We start from the raw sequence: 27,404 nt of genomic DNA, 5'->3' as shown, positions 1-27,404 counted from the left end.
TACTAAAGATATCAAAATAAATATGAAAGCATCCTTTGTTCCTGAGGGATGACAGTGCAGCTGGAATTCTGATAGGCAATAAAAAAAAATACATTTAATGAAAAAACGGTTGCTTACCTGTAACTGCTGTTCTTTGAGATGTGTTGCTTATGTCCATTCCGTCTAGGTGTGCATGCACCCCATGCACAAGTTCTGGAAGTTTTTTGCCCTTAGCAGCACCCGTTGGGTCAGCCAGCGAACCCCCTGGAGTGGTGCCAGTATACCCACGCAGATAACCCGCTGCTGGCCCTCTCCCCCTTCAGATCCTTTTCACATGCTACTTCCAACGAGGGGAGGTGGGTGGGTTCGGAATGGACCTGTGCCCAAAATGGGAGCACTGCCGAGGCTCCAAGGTTTGTGAGGACCGTGACCTTCTGGAGTCCCTGGTACGGTGGGAGGATGCCCTGGACACCAGGGACTCTCCGTCCAACTCCAACGATAGTTCGGAAGCCGCCCAGAGTGGTGCCATGGAAGAAGCCCGTTCCACCTCTCTTCCCTGCTGCACCATTGTTGATGGTTTGCTCCTGTGCAGCAGGGGTGCCGGCAGTGGCATGTCTGGTGCTCCTGGTACTGGGAGACTCATTGCCATATATAGCTCGGGTGCTGGATGAGCCTGCACCGGTGCAGATTGCCCCAGTGCTGGAGGTCCATGGGGCCGGGCCGGTGTATTGGCGCTGACAGTACCTGGGATGAGGGAGGGACTGGCCCAGCCCCGAGGATCTCTCTGGTCTTGCGCTCTATGGTACCCTGCGGTGCTGGAGCTGGTGAGGCTGTCAACTCTATCAACTCCCAGGCCACGTGACCTCCTCCACAGGCAGGTCTTGGGCCTCCGGGGTGCCAGCCCTTGCCTTCCGTGTGAGGAAGGGGAGGCCCCACAGTGCTCTGCCTGTTCATGCCTGGCAGGTGATCTCCCTCTCCTTGACTTTTTTGAAGTCGCTGGCACCGGAGACTGGGACCGATGCCTCATTGCCGGCTAGTACCCCGGTGCCGCTGGATGGCGAGTGTGGTCGGAGCCCCCTATTGACTCTGGAGTACTCCTCACCGACACCTCTGACTCCAGCGCCGCGGGGCGAAGTGTGGACTCCATTAAGATTAACTTCAGCCTGGAGTCTCTCTCTCGCTTGATCCGAGGCTTGAATGACTTACAGATTTTTCAGGAATCTGTCAAGCGGCCTTCCCCAAGGCACTTGAGGAAGTCCTTGTGTGGTTCCCCGTACGGCATGGGCTTGAAGCACCATCAGCAGGGCTTGAAACCGTGGGGCCCCAGCATGCCCTCCCCTCCCCGAGGGGAGCCGGAGCAGAACCATTAGCTACACTAAAACACACACTTAACAATTAACTGTGAACTACCATCTTTTAGCAAATACATCCCGCACTCAAATATACTCCACACCTGAATATACCTCGCAGTTTTTGCTTTTTGAGTTAAAAAAATGTCTTGTATATCCCGCACATGAGTATAACCAGCGGGGTATACAAGGCTGTGCCGGGGGTATATTTATGGTGCTGGAACAGGAGGTTGGGGGGGGGGGGGGGTGGGGAGTGGGGGAGAGAGGGGAGAATTAGCCAGCCACTCACCGGCTGGTTTCTGTGCAACCGCAGCTGGATGAGCACTCCCTCTGACCCTTCCTACGGATGCGGACGAATCGGGCGGTGAGCGCTCCCCTGAACAGAGGCTGCTCAGGAACTGGGCGGGGGAGCGCTCATAGCCTGGTTCCTGCACAGCTGGATGAACGCTTTCTCTGATCCTTCTTACAGCTGCGGAGGAACCAGGCAGTGAGCTGGTGTATAAAAAAAATTTTGTATACCCGCACCCAAGTATACCCCGCGGGGTGTGTGTGTGTGCGCACACACACACACACACACACACACACACACACACACACACACACACACACACACACACACACACACACACACACACACACACACACAGGGTTTCTAAAAATTAATATAACCCACAGGTTATATTTGCTAAAATACGGTACTCTATTTACACACTAAAGAAACTACTAGCTAAGCAAAGCAAGCCAAGCATTCCAGCAACCATTATGAGCGGAAAGAAGGAACTGAAGGGGGAAGAGGGCCAGCAGCGGGTTATATGCATGGATATACTGGTGCCACTCCAGGAGGCTCCCTGGCTGGCTCAGTGGGTGCTGCTAAGGGCAAAAAGCTTCTGGAACTTGTGCATAGGGCTCACACACACCTAGACGGAATGGACATAAGCAAGCACTCGAAGAAAAAATATCATGTAACTGAAATGAAGTTCAGGTACTAGAATTGGTTAGTGAAACTTTGTTTAAAAAAGTTTACATAACACTGGAACTCTCCAAAGTAGTAGTCACTTTCAGCTGAGCACCAACGAATTCATAGCTGGAAACCAGACCAGCTCACCTGTTCAAGATAGGTGCTACACTTACACATCCTTGTAAGTCTCTATAAAATGCTTTTATGCGCTGTATGCATTAATCTTCATTTTAACAGCTGTATCACATGCTATACGATAATATGTAAATTTTGAACTATAACTGTGAAAATGTCTGCTCTGAATTTGTGACCTCAGATAGGAGGAATGATTCCCCTGCCCATCAAGGAGTACTATCAAAGCTAAGCTGTCACAGTGAAACATCATTTGATTGGGCTAATAGACCCTCAAAGAGGTTTGTCCCACCAACGTTAATTCTGGAAGGAGGAAATAAAGAACATTTTTTACCTCTTTGCTATTTAGACTCTCACAGGGATGGAGCTAGGAAACAAAATCAGAAATCCCCAGAGTCAACCTGGTTTAGCCCCAAAAGACATTTTTTGCTGACAGATTACTACAACCCTTTTGGAACTACAGACTACAACTCATATGTGTATATGTTTCTTGATTGAACCTGTAACTAATGCTCATTTTTTCCTCCTAGTTACTGAATCCTTTGTTAATTTATTACAGGACTGGCTACAAGCATTAGCTTTGGTGTGAGGTCCGAGGTACAAATTTATCTGGGGTAAATGAATGGTTTCTTTGGACTGGGATCAACCTTAATCTTTTTTTATATTTGGAACCGAGTGACCATTTACCACTAAATTCAGCTTGCCAGAGTCGCAAAATAGACTGGAGGGACCATGGGGACAGTCTGTGATTATTGTAAGATTTAGTGCTTCAGGAGTACATATTTGTTACTGGGACAGTGAAATCTAATTACAGAACACATATACTTATGCTTGGAGTATCTGCCCTGCTTTTTGATCACCTGCCATGAGGTTGGCACTCACAGTGCCATTTCACACAGTGTGACAGTGCAGATTAGTACCCGTGGTTGCAGAAAATAAACAGTTCTTTTACATTACATAGACCATGCAATTCATTTCTCAAAATTTAATGACTTCTCCCATGTCCTGCTCAAGATGCAAAAGGATTTAAATATTATACTTACGGTCAGGCTCTTTTAGTGAAGGTGCTCCAGCAAGGGAGCTTAGCCCACTCCTTAAAGGGGGTGCCTCAGAAAGAGATGCAAGGCTTCCTTGTTGTTTGCTGGACTCGGTTTTCCTAAAAAGGGAAACTATTTTTAACTAGATATGAGACGCTTACCATCTATTAAACATGTATGCAACTAGAAACAATATTATATGCAGCAGAAGATCAGGTAAAGGAACTATTCACTTTACAATCTAAAAAAAAGGCAAAAAAGTTTCTACTGGAAGCATCAAGCAAGACAGGCAATAAGAAATTTATGTTCTCACCTATTCACAGATTTCTGCCTGCCTTGTATCACAAACAGATCTCCTACATCATCTTCGGTATCACTATTTTTATCAGGGGGCCTGTTTTATTATCCCCACAAATACCAGGTAGCCAAGAAGAAAAAAAAATTCAGGCATAAATACAATCAACTAGTTCCTGCTTTTGAATTATGATCAGTTTTGTTCAACAAAACTAATAATAGTCATGTTGCAAAAAGAATGCCGCTTGAGACTGCAGCAAAATTAATTTATTTCATTGCCACAAACTGGTTTAGCTGCCATTAAATTTAGGAATGAAATATACATTAAACACATTATTTACAAATAAAAGATGCAATAATCACAGTCAAAGTTTAATTTAACCATTCCCAGATAACATCTTCAGTCACCAAGTTGACTGGTTTCACGTAATGTATTTTATGCTCATCTAATGAAGTGATGATCTATGAGCAGAATCTGATTTTGCATTAAGTTTTATGGTTTTGGTGAGTTTAATGTATATTTAGCCAAATTTATGAGGACATTATAACACTTATAATGGCTCCAAGTTACATGTATATACACATGAAATTTGATCCACTAAAGAGGAAGATTACAATGATTATTTCTCTGCACGTAAAATAAATCCCCAAATCTGTATAACTTCACTAATTAGCATTTTGCCAATTCATTTACCAAAATTTGCACACACAAAGTTGCCTTACCACAAAATTGCTATCAATATCTGCATGTGACTTAAAGCAAATTAAGATACACAACTCTAAAAAGCTATGTAAAATGGATATGGAAATAGCTCTTTAACCAAATCCATGTCATTAGACAAACCTTGTTTCTTTTCTGCATGTAGATTTTTTCTGTATAAGGCAATTCAGTTTTGCTATGTAACTAAGGCTTCTTTTCTTTCAAGCATTTTCAGGTGGCAATTATAAATAATTATTACCATGCAAGTCAGTGGTCTTTCCTGTTTTTATATACTAATATAATATTGCAATAGTAAAATTCCTGAACATTGTTCTTATTGCATTTCCTTAGGTTTACAAATACAAGTTAGTTGTACTATTTGCTAACTATTGTACAATACCATTTCTTTTTCTATTTTGAACTAGAAAATTACAAAAACAGGTTATTAGCCATTGAATTTGCACTCATAACTGTATATTTACCTTTCAAGAATGCTAATTAATACAGACAGACTGGATGTGTTAGTCTCACTTATGAGCAATGATGTCAGTTAAAAGCCAAGGTAATCCTTCATTGTCTCGTATTCAATGATTGGAAGAACAAATTACTTTAATAAAGTTTTGTTTAAACCTTTTAAAGCTGTCAGTTTAAAGATCATGTTAGGTTTCTCTGACACTGGTATTCTCACCTATTGTTTTATCCCAATGTATGACATCATAATCAACTGACTCTACAAATGAAAAGCAATACAACAATCAGTTAGTACTTTTAGCTACTAAATAAGTATCTTTAATTTGCTCTTGTTATTTCAATCATAATGTGTCTACTGATAAAATTGTCTTGTGCCACACCGCAGAGCCAATGTAAGAGGGCTTAGACCAGTGGTTTTCAACCCAAGGTATGTGTACACCTAGGGGTATGCAGAGGTCTTGAACATTAACTCATCTAGACATTTTTACAACAGACTACATAAAAAAGGACTAGTGAAGTCAGGACAAAAAGAATGTAATACAATTACTTATTTATACCACTCTGTATATTATGCCCTGAAATGTAAGCACAATATTTATATTCCAATTAACGTATTTTATAATTATATGGTAAAACTGAGAGTCAGCAATTTTTAAATATTTTTATACCTGATTTTGTAAGCAAGCAATTTTGAAATGAGATTAAACTTTGGGGCATGCAAGACAATCAAACTTCTAGAAGTAATATAGTAGTCTGGCTTAGACCACCACCCTCAAAACTGACATATCCCTGAAGAACAATTACCCTACTAAAAACAAATCAGCTTGGATTCCCTGGGTAATAAAACATGAACACTGATTTGTACAAAGGGTGCTCTTCCATGAGCAAGAGTCTTTCCTAATACCTACACTGTATGAAGCTGGTGTATGTCTGCATGAACTAACAATATTTTCTTAACTACTCCAGTACTGTGGGTTAGATGCTGCCAGTCTTTACTGAGTTACGCAGAGAAATAAAGATTCTCCCCTCCTACTTAATGCAGCTATTTCAAGGTTAGCTATAGTAGCATCTTCAGGACTTATGGCATCAGATGGTTTGGAAAGAACAGGGGTTCGAAGAGCCACAGCTCCACCTGCCCTTCTCCAATCCCACAAGCCAAAGTAGTTTGCTTGGCATTAGAAGGGGGAATATGCTATATCCCCAAACGTGTCAAAATTACTCACCAGTGCAACAAGGTAGCTCCAGAAGGCACTGTGCATTTCAAGCAGGATATTTTACAGTGCACCTACACAATGCCTTTTGCAAGAGGCCATGTGCAAATAGTCCATCTAAACCAAACAATATGCATAAAACAAGTGTTAGAGAGTGCAGTTTACTTACCATCCATAGCTTCTCTCTGGTTTGGGTATAGGATCATCAAAAAAAGAATCTCCCTCTGTGTCATCCTCATCTATAGCTGGATCACTTTTTTCTTTGGTATTTAAGCCTTTGTTGTGTGATTGAGAAACTAGCTTTGTCTCATTGGGAAGAAAGTGAATGCTGCTTTTGTTCTTTGTTTCTCCTGATGAGATACTTGTATCACTTCGACTGGTTTCAGCAACCTTTAAAAAAAATAATCACATTTACAGAGAGGAAAATGCCTTTCTTTGAGTGGAGCCACAGAAGTAATTTCTCAACTGATCTGCAGTCCAGGTGTCAATAAAGAATCATCAGGAACATACACTATCCAAGTTATCTATTGTAATCAATTTTTCAAATTAAAATTTCAATTTTTGTACTCATATAACTTTATCAGTGAGAAATTTCCCACTTCAAAGCCACCTAAAGAGCTCTTTAAAAAAAAGATCACATCTCCTTTGTAGGGCTTTACAATATAGACCATCTCAAAAAGCAAAGTCAAATGAATAAAAAAAATATTTGAATGCAGAAAAATGTACTTAGTAAAAATTACTTTGTGTAGGCAGTTTAGTTGCTAACTATGCATGTTTCAGTCTCACTTCTACCTAGAATTTCCTAATTTTTGAGTTTGATTTTGTAACCTTGGGAACAGTTTACAGATGATTTCAAAATACAGAGACTGAGATATTAAGTATGGGGGCTCTGTAGCTGGATTATTTATGGGACAGAGCCAATAAATTGCAAACCTGGTTCCAAGACTAACTTGCACAGCCATAATCATGGTACTTAAATTTTCTCTATTATATGCCAAGCTACAGTGTATAAGAGAGAGGCATTCAATATTTACTTAACATAGGGGTGTTACAAAATAAATGTTTGTAAATGAGAAGGTGGATGAAGTATTTTTTTATTGTACCAATTTCTGTTGGTCAAAGAGAGGAGCTTTTGAGTTCCACAGAACTGAAGAAGAGCTCTGTGGAGCTTGAAATTTTGTCCCTTGCACCAACAGAAATTGGTCCAATAAAAGGTATTAGCTCACCTACTTTGTCTCTCCCCTATTCTGGGACCTGCATGGCTACTACAGCACTGCAAATAAAATATCAGTGCAAAGTATGTGTGTGCAGAACTATGTAAAGTGATTATGCTAATATGACATTTCATGTTTCCTTGTGATTTCCATGATCACGTGCTCATTTTTCTAAGCAAAATGTTATTTATTCTAATTGCCGGGGTTCACAAAGTCAACATAAATTGTGAATTAAGCTATGTTCCTTTCTTCTTATGCAACACCACAAGCAGTTAACGCCAAACTGTGATCTTAGTGACAACTGTACAAAGGGGTGTTGAAAGGTATAGATGGTTGGCACTTAAGTAGTTTGAAGATGCACCAGAAAGAATGAAATACTGTTTTACTCACTCTTAGTTGCACTGGCTCTTACCAGCTGAACAGTAATAAAAATGTATTTGCAATATTCAGTATAACACACACTGAACACATAGAAGACAGAAATCCATTGAGTAAGAAAGTTCTATCGTTAGACAGGGAATAAACATGTTAGCATATATCTGCAAAAATGACAAGTCCTAAGGCACCTTAGACAATCAGACTGGTGGAGAAAATTTCATTTTGTGGAAATTCCCTCCCTCGTTTGGGACAAAACCTCAAACTATCAGTTTTCTGCCAAAGAAACTGAAGCCCCATCTTCAGGGGAAATCTACATGATGGGTTGCCCCAGAAACCCTACAAACCTAGTCTGTAAAGGAGCTAAGTGAACAAGTCAGGCACATTTTTTGCTAGATCGCAAAAGAAATTAATCAAAATGGAACCATGCCATGCAACTTAGAAGGAACACTGGTCACAATCCTCAAGTTGAGAAATATTGATCTAGATGAGTTGACATATCCTCTAGAAGATCTGTGAACTCCTGATTTAGTAGAATGTTGTACATCCATTTTACAATTCAAATATTGTTATAATCTTAATGTACAGAGCAATTCCCATGCCATAACAACTTTTCATAAATTTTATTACTGAATTGAAAACTCATTCATTTTACATGTACTTAAGAGGCAAGTCAACTAACATATATGGGGCTTTAGCATTTGTATCATTCTTTCCCTGACACTTTCTCTCCCCAAAATTAAACACCCTACAAGGTTTGACATTTAAAATATGGACAAAGAGTGGTATGGCTCCTTGAAGCACATTACAAGGCAAAGGAGTACATTTTAAAAAAAAAGTTAAAGAAATACACTTCAGTGGGCTAGCAAAACACTTTATGTTGTACAGCAATATTACTGTTTCAGAGGGGTAGCCATGCTAATCTGTTTCGGCAAAAACAATGAAGCTTCTTAAAGAATAATTTATTTGGGCATAAGCTTGCATCTGATAAAATGGGTTCTAGCCCATGAAAGCTTATGCCCAAATAAATTAGTCTTTAAGATGCCACAAGACTCCTCATTGTTTCAGCAATATTACTAGAACTGAAGTTAACATTTCTAATTAATTTCCTTTTTAAAGGGATTGTAAAATTATTAGAAATCTCAGCCAGACAGACAAGGTTGCAAAGCTTGAGAATTTTTTTCTAAATTAAAACTCAACTAGCTAATACTTTTATACAAAGCGAATTCTTAAAGTTTAGTTGTTCAAGAGACTGTACACAAGCCTCCTGACTGAAAGTACATTAAAATAAAATCAAATTTGGCAATTAATCTATTTATATACGCTATCACTTGTGATGCAAACACAAACACAAGAGTAAAGGTAATAAATCCTGAAAGGTGGCTGTGTAAATTTTTTCAGAAAGGTCAAATACACAGCAGCGACTATCTTTGTAGTCCTGCACCATACAAAATAAAGTTTTACACAGTTTAAAAAAAAAAAACCTGTAATTTCCTTACCAAAATTGAGTGGTACTTTAACCTACAATCATTCCCAGTTTTAATGAGAAAATGCAAAGACAAGTACTAAACATACATAACAGTAGAAGAATCTGGCCATCATTTAAAGACAAGACACAAAATTAATGCAATATGCATACGCAACACGAGGAAAGGGAGAGGAGGAGTGAGCATGACAGTAAAAGCACATACATAAGGATTCCAAATACAAAAATCTGTTTAAAAATTAAATGAAATGTATCCCCACTTGCTTTTTATCCACCCAATATCACCTGGTGATGTCTCGTAAACAACAAGGTAAAAGTGGAACTTAGGGGAAAGATATGAAAGAGAAAGTTAATGGCTTCACCGATTAGTTTTGGGAAGAAGATGTGCCAAATTAATGAAAACTTAAGGAAAAAAAATAGTAGAAATTCAAACTTGAAGTTGACATTTTACACTTAACTCATGCAGTTGTCATTCCTTCCACACCATCAACAGCATTAGTTAATGATGTGCCCAACAAAAAGCTTAATTTTTGTATTATCAATTAATTTTAAGGGGCTGTGCCCCCTGCTTGCTACACTCGCCAATCCCCCTTCCCCCACTGGGGATAGATGTCTAGCCAAGAGAGGGTGCAGAAGCAGGCTGTGGGTAGATGTCTGGCCAGGGGGGGAAGAGGCAGGAGAAGGCTGGGGGTGCAGGGTCTCAGTGGAAGGGATGAGCGAGGGGGCTGGGGAGCAGGAAGTAGGGAGGCCGCAAGGCTCCTGCCCTCCCAGAGCACCGGGGAGGGAGAGAAGGCAGGGCAACTGAGGGGCATGATGACATCACTCTGTCATACTGCAGGAAAAATGAGAGAGAGGATTTATACAAACTTTTTATGTATACAATATTCTAAGTGTGGTGCTTTCGAGTGACATTTCTATACCTTTACATTATATTAATAGTTAAACTACAATAAATTTTAGTGTTCGCATTAAGTCAGTCAGTTTATTTTCTTTTTTAGTATATTCTGTTTTTTCCTAATGGAACAGTAAGAGCACCTGCTAGCATGACCTCGCATGCATTTACCTTCTCACCAGCCTTCTCCAAGCACATTTTCGGTTTACGATGTCCTTTATACCTTGGTATCTAAGCATGAGAATAAAATAATAGTACAAAGAAATGGAAAAAAAAGTCATGAAGAGTTTCAACTCCTCTAATCTGCATTTGTTATATAGCAAGTTTTTTTAAGTAATAAACATTGCAACTAAATTGTCCCATTTTCAGGGATGTTCTCTGTGACACTGGAAATTTTCACGAGCATGGTAACAACCTATCCTCATTTGGAAAAGGTAACTGGCAATTAAAATAACTGATCCTAACATCTGTCTCACGCTAATTTCTAGATCAGTGGTTTTCAAATTTCGGGTCATGATCCAGCTCTGCGTCGCAGAATGTAAAGCACTGGGTCACCTTGTTTAGGACCCAGGGATTCTGACAGTCAACTAAAGCTGAGTTGCAACCCACAATAGGGATTAAGCAACTAGTTGACTATCCGATGAGCAAAAGCTCACTGAATAGTCGAGAGACAGTCGACTAATCACTCCCCCGCCCTTGCTGCCTCCATCAGAGGCAGCAAGGTGGGGAGCAGGAGCCAATTCTGGAGGGGGAAGATGTAAAAGTGGTTCCCTCCAACACCATCTCTGTGGGGGGCAGGTGAGGCAGAGGGGTAGCAGGGACTGGACATGAGCTGGGAATCAGCTGATTCCCGTCTCTTGCCTAGTCCCAGACACGCTTCTGCTTACTAAATGGATTAAGACCCAACAGGTTGTTGACAACAGCTAATTTATAACCCATAATCTTGAATGTATAATTAGGATTGCATTAATCTCCATTGAATTTCATCTGTCTTTTTTGTTGCTTAATCACCAATTTTGTTAGATCCTTCTGTAACTCTCCAAATTATAGTAAAGAAATTTTACTGAACAGAAACACCACCTATTTTAGGTTATGTATAAATTAGAACAAGAAAAATTATAATTTAGTAGTGTAGGTATTAAGTGTACTGATGTATTTTAGGATTATGATTTACTGTACCCTGCCAGCCTCTCTTTCTGAAGACAGAAAAAAATGGCTTAACTGAACCATTAGCAAAGGTGCACCAGCCAGAATATATCCAATGTTTAAGTTTTAAAATTAGCATTGTGAAATAAGTAAAAGAGTATGATGACTGTTTTCTTTAAATGGTAATTTGATGTTTCTGCTTAAATATTCATATTGTGTCTATGTAACAAAGAAATCAACCCCATTGTGTGGGTGAATGAGGAACATGTGTTAGAAGGTAAGTGTGAAGGCTATTATTGGACCAGACGTTCTTGAGCAGGGGTGAACAACATTTTTTTATGGGGAGGCTACTCAAGAATTTGGAAAGTGGTCAAGGGCTGCGCTCTTCCATATTAATGGAAGTGCTATGTTGTTTAGGGTGGAGGTTGGGTGCAGAAGGGAACTTGCAGTAAGGGTCTGGGGAGCAGGAGAGGGTGTGGGGTCTGGAAGGGCATTTGGGTGAAGGAGGCAGTTGTGACCTGGTATAGGGGACTAGAGTGCAAAGGTTTGGGTTGTGACCTTGGGCAAAAAGGGGACTGTGACCTGGGGTAGGTGATTGGGGTACAGGATCTGGGAGGAGGTTATGGGGGGCAGGGGTACAGGAGAAGGGGCAGAGTATTTGGGTTGTGACCTAGGACAGGAGGAGGGGGCTGTAACCTGAGGAAGGGGACTGGGGTGCAGGATATGGGTGTAGGAGGAGGGGACAGAGGGTTTGGGTTATGGGGGTAAGGAGGCAAAGGACTGGGTGCCAGAGGCAGGCTCTGGCTTGGAAACTTATAGACTTGACTCCTAGCCAGCAGCCTTCACCAGCAGATGCCCTGTCTGCCCCCATGGCTGCTGGAGTCATGTGGTTTTTGAACAGCTACGAGCCTGAGAGAACGGAAAGAGGGTGCTTCCCAAGCTGCCTGTTAACAGCCAAAGCCAGCCAATGGGATTGTGCTTGGGGCAGGAGCAGTGCATGAAGGCTTACAGGTGTTCAAACAGAATCTGACTGCAGCTTCTCTAAGCAGCATGCAGGGCGCAGACAGTGAATCTGCCTGAGACTCCCTGCTGTGTCTGCGAGCTAGATCTGGCGGGGTGGCAGGACAGATCCAGCCCATGGAGGGTATTTTGCCCAGGGCCTGTTCTAGGAAGATGGCCAAGACAGACAAAGATGGAGATTACTGCATACCCCTATTGAGATATAGATGAAGTGCAGATAGGTGCTTACCTTACCTTTAAGAGTCATCAATCAATTGGGACAAGATAGCTGTTATATGAAAAGAACCAATTTCAGAAAACAAGAATTGTGAAACTTATTGATCCCAATAAAGGAAAATTGCTGTAAAAAGGGGCTGCTTTGCCACAGGTTTTTTTGATTGCATCCTGCCAAGACCAGAGCATCAGTGGGGAGTGGTGCTGTATGTGCACGCTTATCCTAACTGCTTTACTATTGTATTCTTAATAAACATTGGCCTACTGCCTTTTCCCCTAAAATGATTCCATGTGTTTCTTATAAGCATCACAACAGTAAGCTTTGGACTTAGTTGAGTAATATTTTTCCAAACTTCACCACCTTGCTGTTTATCCCCTTTTCTAGATCATCTTATTTTAAAAATGTGCAGGACCATTCATTGATTCCTGTAAGAGCTAGGACCACCAAGTTTGGTATGCAGCTTCCACTTATCATAACTTAACTCCAGCCAAAGGTATCCAAAATGATCACTGAGAAGGCTCTAAAGCCAAATTTCTGCCTGGCCATCAGTCTTTTCTTGAAGGCCAAGACAGAGCCTCAGGGAATACCAAGGAAGGTAAATAGTAGAGGAACAGGAATGCAGTTGTTCCTGGTGTGGCTGCAACACAGACACTCAGAGTTCAAAGACAAATCTATCTCTTGACTAAGGAGGAGCTGTTCCCATTGGTCCCCAGCACCAGTGTCAGAATCCAGAGACAGCAGTAATGGTGAAATCATGCCCAGTTTCCCTTTGGAGAGTAGACCCACACAAAAAGGCAGACAGGGAACTGGATGTATGGACATACCAGTTGCTGGCATGACACAGTTATATTAAGTGTGGGTACTGGGCAAGAAGACTTCTAGATTGCTAGAAAAACTGACCCTCACTCAGCAGGTCCCACACAGCCACATAAGCTTCCAGAGTAGATAGTACCGGGATAGGCTCCTGTACTGTTGAACCAGACAAGGCAAACTCAGAGGTGCAGATGCTGATAATCCCTGCAGAGCAGATGATTACCGTGGAGCGTACCTTGGTCTCAAGTGCACTCTGTTGTTCTTGTACACATGCTTGCTAAACTTTGGTGCTGAAGGACCTTGCTCTCTCAGATATTGAGCTCTTACACTCCATCTTCTGGTTGCTCTTCCTCAGTACCAGGGTGGGGGCCACTTCTAATTAACATCTTTAGTATGGAATACACATGTTAAATACTGGTTAATTTACTTGTCGAGTAGTCGATAGGCACTTCCACATTCCTCCTTTGAAATGTACAAGAGGACTATGGTACATTTAAACGGAGGAATGCAGAACTCAGCATCCAGCCTGGGGCCAAGGGGAAATCCTGCTGACTCTGGGCTCCATGAGGGTCCTTACCCTTTGAAATAAGCCCCCAGCGTCTCTTGTGCATTTCAGAGCAGAAGCACCCGCATGGAGTCCCCTGCTGACCCTGGGCTCCACGCAGCACTGCTGCTTTGAAATGCCAAGCGGAGCCAAGATCAGCTCGGGACTCCCCAGCTGATCCCGGATGCCATGGAAATCCCAGGTTCAGATGTGTGGAGCTGCCCCTTTGAAGTGTCGCCACGGCATTTCAAACCAGCAGCGTTGCACAGAGCCCTTACCAGGCTCCGTTCAGCACTGTTCCTTTAAGTGCTCCCTCTTTCCGTCCCCTTTGCTGCCTCTCCGTGTGTCTCAACATTTTTTTTTTTTTTTTTAATAAAGTACCTCCTTTTTCACACACACAAAAGTACCCCCGGTATCTACAGTTTTCAGACACACAATTTTTTTCTACCATTGCAACACATTTGTTTAAACAACTTAATTGTAGCTGGGCAGGTGATGACATTTTTGGGTGTAAAAATTACAAAAATAATAAAGCGCTGTAAAATTTAACAAATTCAGTTGTCTCCAGATTTCAGTTTTGTTGACGTCCCCCCCAGACTTCTCTCTAGTACCCCTGAGGGTGGACTCAGAGCTGCCTCCATGACAAGAAATTGAAGCCTGGCCTCCCTGTCAGTCTTGGTTCTTGGACTAAAATCCCTCTAAATGTGAAAACAATCCCTGGAGTGAGACTTCCCAAGAAGCTTCAAGCATAACCCAGCATCCAGCAATGGGAGCCAAAATGTTTACAGACACTTCAAAAGAAGACTCATTTCTGTAAATAGCTTAAACTACTGAAATTATTAAAACAAGTACCAACTATACATGAGGTAAAAACCCGCAACAGCAAAAAAATAAAAATCACACTTTTTAACAACTGTCACAGGCCATAAGAAGGACCTGAAGATGGTAGGTGGCACGTCAGCCCTTCATATCTTCGGGTGGCGGCATGTACAGTAGAGGGTGCATGTGCCATGCAAACATATCACCAAGGAAAAGTCTCTTCTGACAACTATGCACACATACCACTGCAGTGGAACTGACGTGCAGTCACTCAAAGAGTTGTGTGTGATCTAAGTTTTGCTCTTTCTGCTCACCCCTTTTCAAGATTATCAAACATATTAAACATTGAATATGGCATGAAACCTGAGACATCCTGCTTGCAACATTTTCACATGAGGACATTTTTTTCATTTAATTTTCCCTCTTACCCAGGTTGAAATCCAAGCCAATACTTTGCCTCTCATTCCATGATTTCATTTCTCATCTTGTCATAGGCCCTTTGAAGGTCTAAATAAATTATATCAACTTTATGCATTACTTTGATATGTACCAAAAATTTCAGTTAATCAGCGAGATACCGTTTTCCTACGCAAGTTCTAACAAACATGATCTTAACACAGAATAATAAAACATCTGGAAGATCATATTATTTTTAATTATTTAACCTGCTTACCAGGTACAGATATACTGTTTATCATTCTGTAATTGCATAAATCAATCATTAAGTCTTTAATTCAGGCACATTTGCTCCACAGCAGCTGTTTTTAAAGGAGATATTGCACATCGTTGCTAGTGGCTCAAACACTGCATACTTCTTCAGAACCCTTGGAAGTATACCATGTGAGCCTGATGTCATAACAAGGTCAGAGGCTAATTAGACACAGAAGATTATCTTTAAATCAAGAACCAGTAGAAGTGTCCACTGAACTACACAAAGCTCAAAAATAATTGATTTTGCCAGAAAATTGGTTCATTTACATGCCTGTTTTCAATGCTGTATGTTCAGTATGTCAAAGCAGTTGTGGGTAACCTGCATCCCACATAGCCAGTTTACAGCACCTCCCCATGCATCTTTCACACACTGGGACACTGGACCTCCACACTTTCTACTCCTCCCCATCCCTTCCAGCACCTTTGGAGCACTGAATCTGCTGATTTGTGCTCCATCCCTGCTCCTCCCCCCTCTCTCCCAGAATTTAAACGCAGCTCATCAGCAAGGAGGAGGAGGAGTAGATGTGTGGGGCTCTAGTGTCCCAGTGCTCAAGAGAGGCATAGGCAAGGAAACAGACGGGGGTGCACAGGTCGCCTACCTGTGGCCCACTAAGATGGTGTGCCACTCATGCAGTCCACTCACTCATCTTGGTTGCTCATCACCATAGTTCTCTATAGGGTGCACACCTGAGTAAGTGCAAAGAAAGAATTTAAGTCCTACCCATTCGTCAGCAGAGCTGCGCACCAGCGTGCTTGTAGCCCTGAACCAGCGTGCCTGCACTACTGTGGTCCTTCTTTGTACATGGAGGTGGAAAAAGGTAAGCTGGTGGTAGTGGGCTTGCTGGGGAAGTAGGGACTGCTTTAAAAAAAGCCTCAGCTGGAAAGCTCTCTGCTTTCCACAGGGCTAGAGCTGTGGCTGGGACTGTGTGGTGGCTGCCCCTTGTGCTGGAGCTCAGGCATGGCTGTCCCCTGGGCTTGGGCTAGGGCTGGGGTCAGGGCCACGTTGCAGGTGGCTGCCTGACTGCTCCCCGGGGTGGGGCTGCATGGTAATTCCCCCTGGACTGGAGCTGGGGCCAGGGCTGCGATGCATTTACTCCTGGGGCTGAGGGGCCAGCAGCCATAATAAAGTAAAGGGGAGCCAACAGCCCAACTTAAATCCTTGCCAGCTCAGGCCTTGGTGCATTCAAGTCTATTTTCCTAGCAAATAAAAGAGCAGCCAGTGGTGTACTAAATAAAAGGAAATAACTGAAGTAATTTCTTGTGTCAAAACAAAATGTTTAATTTTACGTTTCAAAAGTCACAACAAAAGACTATATTTTATACACACACACACACACACACACTTTTGCATATATAAAGATGCTAACTTTTTTCCATGTGCGTCAATTTTCCATAAACTGTAACAACTATTTTATATGTCAATATGAATAAGATATTTTCTTTACTATGTCAAGAAAAATGGAAAATTTTGTTTTATGCCTCAAAGGAACAGACACATGTAAGATACCAAATAGCTACTGAAAATTTGATTAATTTTCTTTATTTCATATTAAACATTTAAAGTCATCACCTTGTTAATTATCCCTTGTTTTAGTACTCTTTCTTCCTTAGTATTAAATATTTTATATATATGACTTAAGATATTTGTTAGTAACTTGTGGGTGCCACTGTTGTCAAGGCACACATCCGAACAAGTGCACATGACTTCCATGAGTTTTCATCTAGTGCACGACCATTGATGGAAAAACCTTAGAGGAAATACTACCCATTACGGTCATGAAGTATTGCAGATTTGCAAAGATGGAGTTTGTCATCATTCAGGAAGCAGGAAACCCAATTAAGCTGTCAAGACAATGCCAGCACCAAAAGCAACTGATGAATTGTATGCGCTCTCAGAAGTGGTTATGGAAAGTTTACTGGACTGGCAAGAAATGGCTCGATTTCATGTTTCTCTGGCTATTTGTAGGAGATGAAAGATGTTGTATGAATAACTATACTCCTCTGAATTTCCTTTTAGAATGACCAAAATTGATATATTTGATTAATAAATGTTTGGTAATGTCTTACAAGTTTCTAAAGTTTCTGGCCAAGAATAACTAGAGACAAGATCCAAGCATCAATAGGGTCTCACATCTGATGAAGACTCCAACCTTATCTACATGCAATTTATGTAAGTATGCAAAATGTGGCTTCATTTTCTTATTATACCGGTTTAAGTAAATGTAATCAAGAAGTGATTGAGGAATATACTGTACATGGAAGTATCAAAAGTAAATCCTCTTTATGTAAAGGGATCTTGACACCTTGTCCAACTTAATACTTGAAAATATTTTTAAAAACTACTATACTTTACAAAGAACTTGTTAGGTTTTCATATAGTAAAGATCACGGTAATACTTCTCAATCCTATTAAAAAGTACTGATCTTTAATAAGTAGAACAAGTTACTCACCCTGTGTAGTAACGGTGGTTCTTCGAGATGTGCCCCGTGGGTGCTCCACTCTAGGTGTCGGGTCCATCCTGGCGCCGCTGGTCGGAAGTTTTCAAAGCCATCTTCGGCCGGTCTGCGCATGCCCCCTGCAGCGCGCGGCTTTCGCGCCTTTGATCACGAGTGCAGACCGCCCCCCTCGCCAGTCCCTTTCACCGCTCGGTTCCTGAAATAAATCAAAGGGAGAGACCCGGAGCAGGGAGGAGGGCGGGTCGTGGAGCACCCACGGGGCACATCTCGAAGAACCACCGTTACTACACAGGGTGAGTAACTTGTTCTTCTTCTTCGAGTGGCCCCATAGGTGCTCCACTCTAGGTGACTGTATAGCAGTAACTGGAACACCAGCGCTCCGGGTCAATTAATTATTGCCTGTAAAAGACAGGACTGCGGAAGCCACTGCGTGGTCTGATTCCCATCGTTGCACTATGGCATAGTGTCTCTCAAAAGAAGTACCTGAAGCCCACATAGCGGCGCTACAAATATCCGCTAGGGGAACTCCCCTGGAAAAGGCCGTAGAGGTTGCTACTGCCCTAGTTGAATGTGCCCGTGGATTAGAAGGCAACGGTTTGTTACGAATAGTGACATGTGGTTATGCAGAGGGAGATAAGCTTAGCTATGCGTGGAGTTGAAAGCGCCTGCCCTTTGGATCGCTGCACTGTTGATACCAAAAGTTTATCTGTTCGGCGCCACTGTCTGGTTCTGTCTATGTAGAAGGCAAGGGCACGTCTGACATCCAGTGTATGAAGCATAGCCTCCTTATTTGAGGCATGCAGCTTTGGATAGAAAGAAGGAAGTACAATCGGTTCATTGATGTGAAACGACAAGGAAATCTTGGGAGTGAACGCCGGGTGCAATCGTAGCATCACTGCTTCTTTTGAAAACAATGTGAATGGGGGAGTCGACATCATCGCTCCTAACTCACTGACTGCGCGCTGATGTAATTGCGAGCAGGAAAGCAGTCTTCATAGTCAGCATCTGCAGTGCTACGGATGCCAGTGGTTCAAAGGGGGGAAACATAAGCGTTACGAGTACTAAGTCCAAATTCCACGATGGTGGAGGAGGTCTCCGAGGTGGACTTATATTATTTAGACCCTTGAGGAATCGCTTGGTGGTCGGGTGTGAAAACAATGAGAAACCATGTATCAGACAATGGAAAGCGCTGATGGCCAATAGATGAACACGAAGGGATGCCAACGAGAGTTTTGAAGTCTGCAAGTGAAGCATGTACTTGAGGACCTGGTGTAACGGAGCAGACAGCGGTCGGAGGTTGTTTTGGAGGCACCAAGATGAATATCTGCGCCATTTAGCGAGGTAAGTACGTCTTGTTGAATCTTTTCTACTGTGAATCAGAATGGACTTGACCTGCTGGGAGCAAAGGTTCTCAACTCGTTCGAGCCAGTCAGGAACCACGCTGTCAGATGTAACATCTCTAGCTTAGGATGCAGAAGAGAACCCCGTTCTTGAGAGAGAAGGTTCTGGTGTAAAGGCAGACGCCCTGGAGGCCGCAGAGACATCCTGTGCAAGAACGGATACCAAGCTTGTCTGGGCCAGGCCAGTGCTATCAATATCACCCTTGTTGCCTCTGTTCTGATCTTCTCCAGTGTTCTGGGAATGAGAACTATCGGAGGAAACGCGTACAGTAGTGATTTTTTCCAGTTGGCTAGTAGTGCATCGCCTAGGGATCCCTTGCCAATCCCTGCTCTGGAACAGAAAAGGCGACACTTCTTGTTGGAGGCCGTTGCAAACAGATCTACCAGGGATGTACCTCATCTGCTGAAGACATCCCGAATCACATCCTGCCTTATCTCCCACTCGTGGTCGATGGGAAAGTGTCTGCTTAGGGAGTCGGCAATGATATTGGCTATGCCAGGTAAGTAGGATGCTGCTATGGTGATATTGTTCCTTATGCACCAGTTCCAGCACCATACCGCTTCTGTGCATAGGGACCGTGACCTTGCTCTGCCTTGTCTGTTTAGGTAATACATCGCCGCCATGTTGTCCGTAAGCACTCTGACTGTCTTGCCTCTCAGGTGAGGGAGGAAGTGCTTGCATGCCAGGAATATTGCACGTAACTCAAGTCTGTTGATATGTAGACTCCTCTTGGCAGGAGACCAGCGACCTTTTATGCGTTCGTCGCCCATGTGCACACCCCATCCGATGAGGGAAGCGTCCGACGTCAGCTGTACCAACGGAATTGGTCTGTGCAAAGGCATTCCCACCAAAATGTTTGATGCCTTGGTCCACCAGCGCAGAGACATGTGAACATGGAGAGGAGGAGAAACCTGCTTGTGAATGTCGTGTCTTCCCGGAAAATACACAGTTGACAGCCAGTGTTGCAGGTTTCTGAGGTGGAGGCGTGCATGGGGAATGACAAACGTGGCTGCAGCCATGTGGCCCAGGAGACGCAGACAGGTATGTACTGAGACTACTGGGCCCTTGCCGAGTAGACTGACCAAGTCCTTTATTGCCTGGAATCTGTCCTTCGGTAGATAGGCTCTTGCCATCCTTGAGTCGAGAACTGCCCCTATGAACTGTATGTTCTGCATTGGAGTGAGGGTCGATTTCAACTCGTTTACAATCAGTCCAAGACAGTCAAACACTCGCCTGACCATTGTGACCATGAGGGACGTATCTTCCTGAGACGTAACCTTTTATCAAACAGTCGTCCAGATAAGGGAATATGATGACTCACAGTTGTCGGTGATGCGCAGCAATGACGGTGAGGGTCTTTGAAAATACCTGTGGAGCAGAAGCCAGTCACAATGGGAGGACACGATATTGGAAATGCTCGTCCTTTATGACAAAGCGCAGGAATCGTCTGTGTGCAGGATGTATTGCTATATGAAAGTATGCATCCTGTAGGTCGAGGGCCGTGAACCAATCGTTGTCCAGAGCTGGGATGACCGTAGTGAGCGTCACCATTTTGAATCGCTGTTTTCGAAGGTACGATTCAACTGGCGCAGATCCAGAATAGGTCTCCATCCCCCCGTTTCCTTTTGCGTTAGAAAATAACGTGAATAGAACCCTTTTCCTCTGAAGCCCTCTGGGACCTTCTCTATCGCTCCGATGGATACTAAGCGATAAGCCTCTTGTTGCAGAAGATCCTCGTGAGATGGGTCTCTGAAAAGGGACGGGGATGGTAGGGTGGTAGGAGGGAGGGATGTGAATGGGATGGTGAAACCGGATCTTATCTCCTCCAATATCCATTTGTCTAATGTTACAGCAACCCATTGATGGTAATAGGGTTACAGCCTGTGACGAAAAATTGGCTTGGCATCTCTGGCAACAACTGGAGTGTTCAGCACGTCCTCGACATGGAAGTCAAACCTGCTGTTTGGGCGTCCCAGCATTGTTCACTCTAGCCGGGTGAGGACGTCTGCGCTGTGGCCTCTACTTAGAATGACCTTTATCATAAGGACGGTTTTGTTGTCTCTGGAACTGATAGTCATAACGTTTTTGGAACGGAAAATATCATCTGCGGCGGAAAGGTGGGACGTACATTCCGAGAGTACGTAAGGTTGTTTGCGAGTCCTTCCCTGTATGGAGTACATCATCCGTTTTTTCTGTGAAGAGCTTAATCCTATCAAATGGGAGATCCTCCACCTTGGATTGTAGCTCTCTGGGTACTGCGGCCGTTGTTAGCCATGAGGCCCTTTGCATGGATACTGCCGTAGCTACTGTTCGCACCACTGTGTCAGCCATGTCACTGGCAATATGCAGACCTGCTCTGGCACACTCATAGCCCTCTTGAATTATCTCACAGAGGAGAACCCTATCGGTCTTGGAGATTCGTTGTGCAATTTCCGTCAATCTTGCAATGTTATCGAAGCTATGATTGGACAAGAGCACCGCATAATTCTCAATACGCAGGAGAAGCGTGGATGAAGACTACACCTTCCGTCCAAAAATGTCTAGATTTTTTGCATCCTTGTCAGCTGCTGAATTTCTGACCTGTGGGCTCTTTGCAAGGTTGCCTCCACCACCAGTGAATTGGGCTGGGGGTGCGTGAACAGGAACTCTGCCCCTTTCGCTGCTATGAAATATCTTCTCAGTTCTTTTACACGATGGGGTAATTGAAGCCGGCGTGTTCCAGATCTCTGAAGCCGACTCTAGAATTGCCTCATCTAGCGGTAAGGCCGCTCTGGACTGATGCCTAGGGTGCAAATTCTTCCACAACTTATGTTGTTTCACCTGCACGTCCGTTAGTTGAACTCCCTGCGACTGTGCCACCCTCTTGAATAGGTCTTGGAATTCACGGGCATCGTCCGGTGGTGAAGGATCCGCCACGAAAACTGCATCATCTGGGGAGGACGATTGGACATCCCCAGGGGAAAGCTGTAGGCGTGTGCTCGTCTGTATCCGAAATTTGACCCTCCTCCGGATCAGAAAGGACTGATACTGAGGGGGCCGTGGTAAGGGGCGGCTTCGGTGACTGAGGTCTTAGATATTCTGGAGCATGTGGTGAAGACTGTCTCCGATAAGACTGATGGCAACAACAAGAGTGGGAATGGGAGTGTGATCTGTCCTTCTTTATGGGGGCATGATAACTCCTGTGAGCATGATAATCATAGTCAGGAGATGATCTCCTTGATGCATATATGCTGCCATGCCTGCTCCGATATGATCTGGGAGGAGAGTAGGTCGGCGAGCGGGATCTATGTGGAGAGACACAATCATATCTATAAGAGTAATTCGAGCAGGAGCGCCTATGAAAATTGCTATATGCAGAGGAATAAGCCCCCATCTGAATGACATGCAGGTGGAGAAGGCTCAGGCGACCTGGAATGGTTTCTAGGTGCTGATTTCCTTGCTGCCTTAGCAGGAACAGCTGCCTGGGACTCCCGAGCAGCTGTCAGGTCTCCTGCTGGTTTGCCATGGTTACGCTCAGCACACACCAGCTGAGAGTGTCTTGGAGGCAGAGAGGTTGATTGTAGTCTCGGTGCAGAGGGGTGGGAGGACTGAGCAGCTCTCGCTGAGTGAATGCTCTCCCACGGCGCGGAGTGAATGCTCCAGGGGAATTGCTCTCGTGGTGCCGGCTGCCCTGTCAGCACCGTGTCTACGGTGCAGTGAGCCGTGGTATCCCGGTGCCACTGTCTGTCCTCTGGAGCGGCCAGTGCTCACTCCTGTGGAGGGGTCGGGGGTGCCCTCAGCAGTGCAGATTCCGGTGCCGCTCTTGACTCGTCCCGCTTCTGCAGGGACGGTTCCTTGTCAGGCAGCATCATTGGTGGCATTAGTGGCATGGCCAGCTTATCCCCTAAAGGGGTTCTGGTCTGTTTATGCTCCCTATAAGTAGGGGAAGCTGCTGCAGGAGCCGAAACTGTGCGCGGCTTGGATGATTCTGCCACAGACCGGGAAAGTGCTTTAGATGCCGGTCGAATGCCCACTGTTGCTGCCTCGGACTTGTCCTGACTCACCCGCGGCAGGGGGACTGCGGGGAGAGAGAAGCCTTTTTCTTTTTTGTTTTAGGCACTCCTGGTGATAGCGCCCTTCTCTTCGGAGCAGTTATTTGCTCCTGAGAAGTTTGTACAGGCTGAAGAGCCTTGTCACAGAGGAAGCTTGAGCCGGAGATCCCTGTCCCTGCGCGCCCGCGGGGTTAATTTCAAGCAATGAGCACATTTTTGGGGTACATGGGACTCCCCCAAACAACAGACACAGACTGTGAGACCGTCTGAGGCTGGCATAGCCTCTTTGCACTGGGAACACCGTTTGAATCCTGGTGTCCCAGGCATGATGAAATTGACTAGGCAAACTGCCGCACTGGCAGAAATTGACTAGAACGTCTTTCTCTCTCTTTTTCCCCCCCTTTTCAAAAACTAACTAACTAACAGGAAACTAACTACTGAACAAAGACTAACTATTTTACAATTCTTTCTGACAGGATTTGCTCTGTGTCTGAGGAGATCACAAAGCTCCACCAGCAACCTAGGACGGTTGAGAGGAACTGGCGGGAGGGAGCCGGTCTGCGCTTGTGATCAAAGGCTCGAAAGCCGCGTGCTGCAGGGGGCATGCGCAGACCGGCCGAAGGTGGCTCTGAAAACTTCCGACCAGTGGCGCCGGGATGGACCCAACACCTAGAGTGGAGCACCCACGGAGCCACTCGAAGAAGAACGTTAGCTTTCTAAGTTAAAGCTTATTTGCTATTATGTACATTTCTTTAACTTTCTTTTTCTAGTGCTTTGAACACCAAACATTGAACAAAGGTTACTTAGATGACACAGACAAGTCTAAAAACATTTTTAAAAGCAGAATTAAGAAACTGTGTTTACTAGCTGGTAAAAAGCAGTGATATCCTGAGACAGCACTGAACAGACTTATTTGTGTTTACTAAGCGACAATGCAGAATATTACAAACTGAAGCTTCCAATAGGCACAGACTTTCCTAATTCTCTTCTGTAATTTCCACTCTCATAAACAAAAGTAGACACCCTTATTACTAGCTTTTTTATTCTCTTCTTACTATGAACCCTGATATTTCAAATAGATATTTACAAATGTTGCACTATGCCTTATTCAGATACACTTTAAAAAAAAATTGAGTGGCAGCTGAAGCCACTTGAGATGTGAATTAATAAATTTACTTTAGTGTAATGGAGTTCTGAAAACAAGTTTTCCATATTCAACTGAATAAGTATCTATTTTGTTGCTTTAAAAGAATATTTGCTCAATGATGCTTTGTAGGGATGACTTTTGGCCTAATAGAGATGCAGATGTCAAAGAAAGTTAAAATTCAATAATCCACTTTTGCTCTGTTCCATGTAATGGCAGCCAGAAAATATCCAGTAGATGTATAGTTCATGAAAATTTTAATGGTTTTGATAACTGAAATAAAATGGAAATTAAATCATTTTAAAGTGAGATATATGTAGTAAAAATATAGCAAGCATATAAGCCAAGCATTAGTTAAGTGATTCAAGTTACAGAAACATATGGTGATAATCTTGGAGTAATGTTTGGAGAAACTATTTAAATTAAACAGCTATTAAATCAAGATTATGGGAATTCCATAGGGTGTCCCAATTAAGCAGCTTCTATGATGAGTTCTCTCTTCCATAACAAGATGTATATAAAATAGTAAAGAATAGTGCAATTATGACAATTGTACTCTCCTTCCTTCATCACAATGTTTCTTTCAAAAAGTGTGTTTTATTTTATATTTTTGTAGTTCTGAATTTTGTAGTATGTTGGGGAAGCAAGAGAACGGCTAGAGACTAGCTCTATGTGACATGCCATTCAGAATTGTTGGTACATATATCTGAGAGGAAAATCCAACAGTGTGATAGTGAAATTGCTGCTGGAATACAATACTTCACATATTCTATATCTATATTCCAATTCCCCCGAACTGGAGTAAAATGGAAAGCAACAAAACTAATTTCAGTTTGTACACATCTAAAATAAAAATTAAAAAGGGATCCATGTATGACAGGGTGAATCACAGAAGTCCCCTTTGGATTGTCCCTTGGTGTGCTGATCATGCCACTGACACCCTCCTTGCTCTCTGGGATGCCCTATCACCCTGACGTGCTGAGCCAGATCCACTGGCGACCCCCATACAAGGCACAGAGTTAGGGTTATCGCTGCCATCACCGCCACCCCCTCCACAGAGCAACACAGACACTGAAACAGTTCACCTCCAGGAGGGTGCAAATATAAAGGCTCAGCATCCAGGAAGCCAACCTACAATGGGACCCAACCCACAAATAAATCTGTCATACTAAGTGTAAAAGTTCTTACATAGAGAAAGCTTATAAGGAGGTCCACCCCCTTTATCAATTAAAGAGAGATATGCACTGTAGTTGCTACCCTCTCTCCCAAGTAACAATTATTTACACTGGGCTTTATAACAAACAAAAAAGTGCTTTTATTAAATACAAGAAGTAGGATTCAAGTGGTTGCAAATGAAAACAGCCAGATCTAAATTACTAACTAAATTAAAATGAACAAAAAAATACTTAGCTAGTTGTAATCCACTAAAAAACTTGTTACATACAAATTCTTACCCTAAACACCTGTTCTTATCTCAGGTAAAGAACTTGGAGTCAAAGTTGATTTTTACCCTGCCAGAGTCTACAGCTTTTTCAAAGTTCTTTTTATCCCCTTAGGGTGGGCCAGGAAGTTTAAAAAACCAGCTGAAAACAAAAGTTGGTTGCTTCCCACTTCTAAAATAGACTTTCCCCCCAGGACAGGAACCCTTTGTTCAGCATCCCATATACCCTTGGGAAAATACCAGGTTCAAGATGAATTCCAGTACCAGGTGGCATGGTCACATCTTTCTGGGCTCAACCACAATTTGAGGTTACAAAACAAACAAGACTATTAACGGTCATTGATTTGATCACCAAGCTATTAAGTTTCCAGAGCATCAGTAATGGCCCTCATTAATACATTTAGAATTATAAACAGATCCATGCATCATATTTCTAACTTCACATACAAGAATGATACATGCACAAAAATAGGATATACACATTCACCATTGTAAAATAAAAACTGACATGTTACATGAGGAATTGTGTACAGTATCTTCAAGTTACACATATTCATAAGCCAATATTCATAAGTCAAGTTACACATATTCATAAGCCAATTTTCTTAAAGTATGGGGGGCTGCCTCAATAATAAAGTGTAAGTGAATAAACACAGGATGAGCACAAGTGTCTAGAGTAGGGGTTTTTTTTGTGCTTTGAACAGACATAGCACGGAGCTAGTTTAACACAGTGTTTTCTCCTGACATCGCTAGTTGTGACAATTAGCCCTTCATCCTGTGCCTAACACATGTAAGACATGTCTATAGCTTTCATGGACACCAATTTTTTTTACCTCTTATCTAACAGCATGCAGCAATGCAGCCTATGACAATCTTCACGACAGTTTTTGCAGCCATCTCCTATTTAAGGCACCGTTGACAAATTAAAACAAACAGCCAATGTTTCAACATCCACTGTCCCTATACGAGGATTTGCTCTGCCCTTCTAAATTTCAAAAATGTTTGGATAAGACAGACCAAAGCCTTAACCAACTAAATATGATGATCAAAAGATTGCTGTTAAATGAATGAGTCAGCATTTCTGCAATAATTGTCTTTTACAATAAAAACATCTTTAATGCACTTTAACCACAAACATACATTATTAGTGTTTCCTTTTATGTAACTTACTTACCTTACTTGGATGCGTACTTGATCTGGCATCGGGTGAGTTTAGTGAAGAATGCATGTCAGACAGACCTGGAGCTACCTAAACCAAAGTTTTACAAAGAAACAACATATTTAAGATTTTGTAGGACTATGTCAGAACGCCAACTGATGACAGAGGAAGAACGCAAAACTTTTTGCCCTTTACTGCATACAAATTATGCTGTTGTGCAGCCACTTTAGCAATTCCAAGCCAGAACAATTTTAAAATTAAATTTCCTTCCATCCAGTTTATTGGAGTGTAGTCAAACACATATCCACAAAAGGGCTGAATGAACTACTTCTGAAAGTCTGGCAAACAACATTCATTCTTTGACATGACTGTCCTGACCAGGAATGAAAATAAATGCTATCACCTG

General features: G+C 42.9%; 1 protein-coding gene and 1 long non-coding RNA gene across 6 annotated transcripts in view; one reads left to right on the top strand and one right to left on the bottom strand.

Moving 5' to 3' along the window:
• The window catches only part of CEP43 (centrosomal protein 43), a 52,915-nt gene that overhangs the window by 6,871 nt on the left and 18,640 nt on the right, over positions 1-27,404 (bottom strand). For 4 of the 5 annotated variants that reach the window (XM_075924626.1, XM_075924630.1, XM_075924629.1 and 1 more), the window contains 4 exons: positions 27,014-27,088; positions 10,270-10,329; positions 6,301-6,521; positions 3,462-3,574 (listed from right to left, as the gene is read on the bottom strand). In XM_075924626.1, the coding sequence (XP_075780741.1) occupies positions 3,462-3,574; positions 6,301-6,521; positions 10,270-10,329; positions 27,014-27,088 (469 nt within the window). The remainder of the gene's footprint in view (positions 1-3,461; positions 3,575-6,300; positions 6,522-10,269; positions 10,330-27,013; positions 27,089-27,404) is intronic. The other variant, XM_075924627.1, reaches the window with a different exon arrangement.
• LOC142827950 (uncharacterized) lies at positions 5,169-23,864 on the top strand. The gene is made up of 4 exons (XR_012902767.1): positions 5,169-5,347; positions 10,468-10,532; positions 17,436-17,535; positions 23,731-23,864. It is a non-coding gene; the product is annotated as an uncharacterized LOC142827950 (long non-coding RNA).

The sequence above is a fragment of the Pelodiscus sinensis genome, chromosome 3 (genome assembly GCF_049634645.1).
Source record: "Pelodiscus sinensis isolate JC-2024 chromosome 3, ASM4963464v1, whole genome shotgun sequence".
Taxonomy (NCBI): domain Eukaryota; kingdom Metazoa; phylum Chordata; order Testudines; family Trionychidae; genus Pelodiscus; species Pelodiscus sinensis.
The sequence above is the reverse complement of the archived record's forward strand: the minus strand, read 5'-3'. Positions and strand labels throughout refer to the sequence as shown.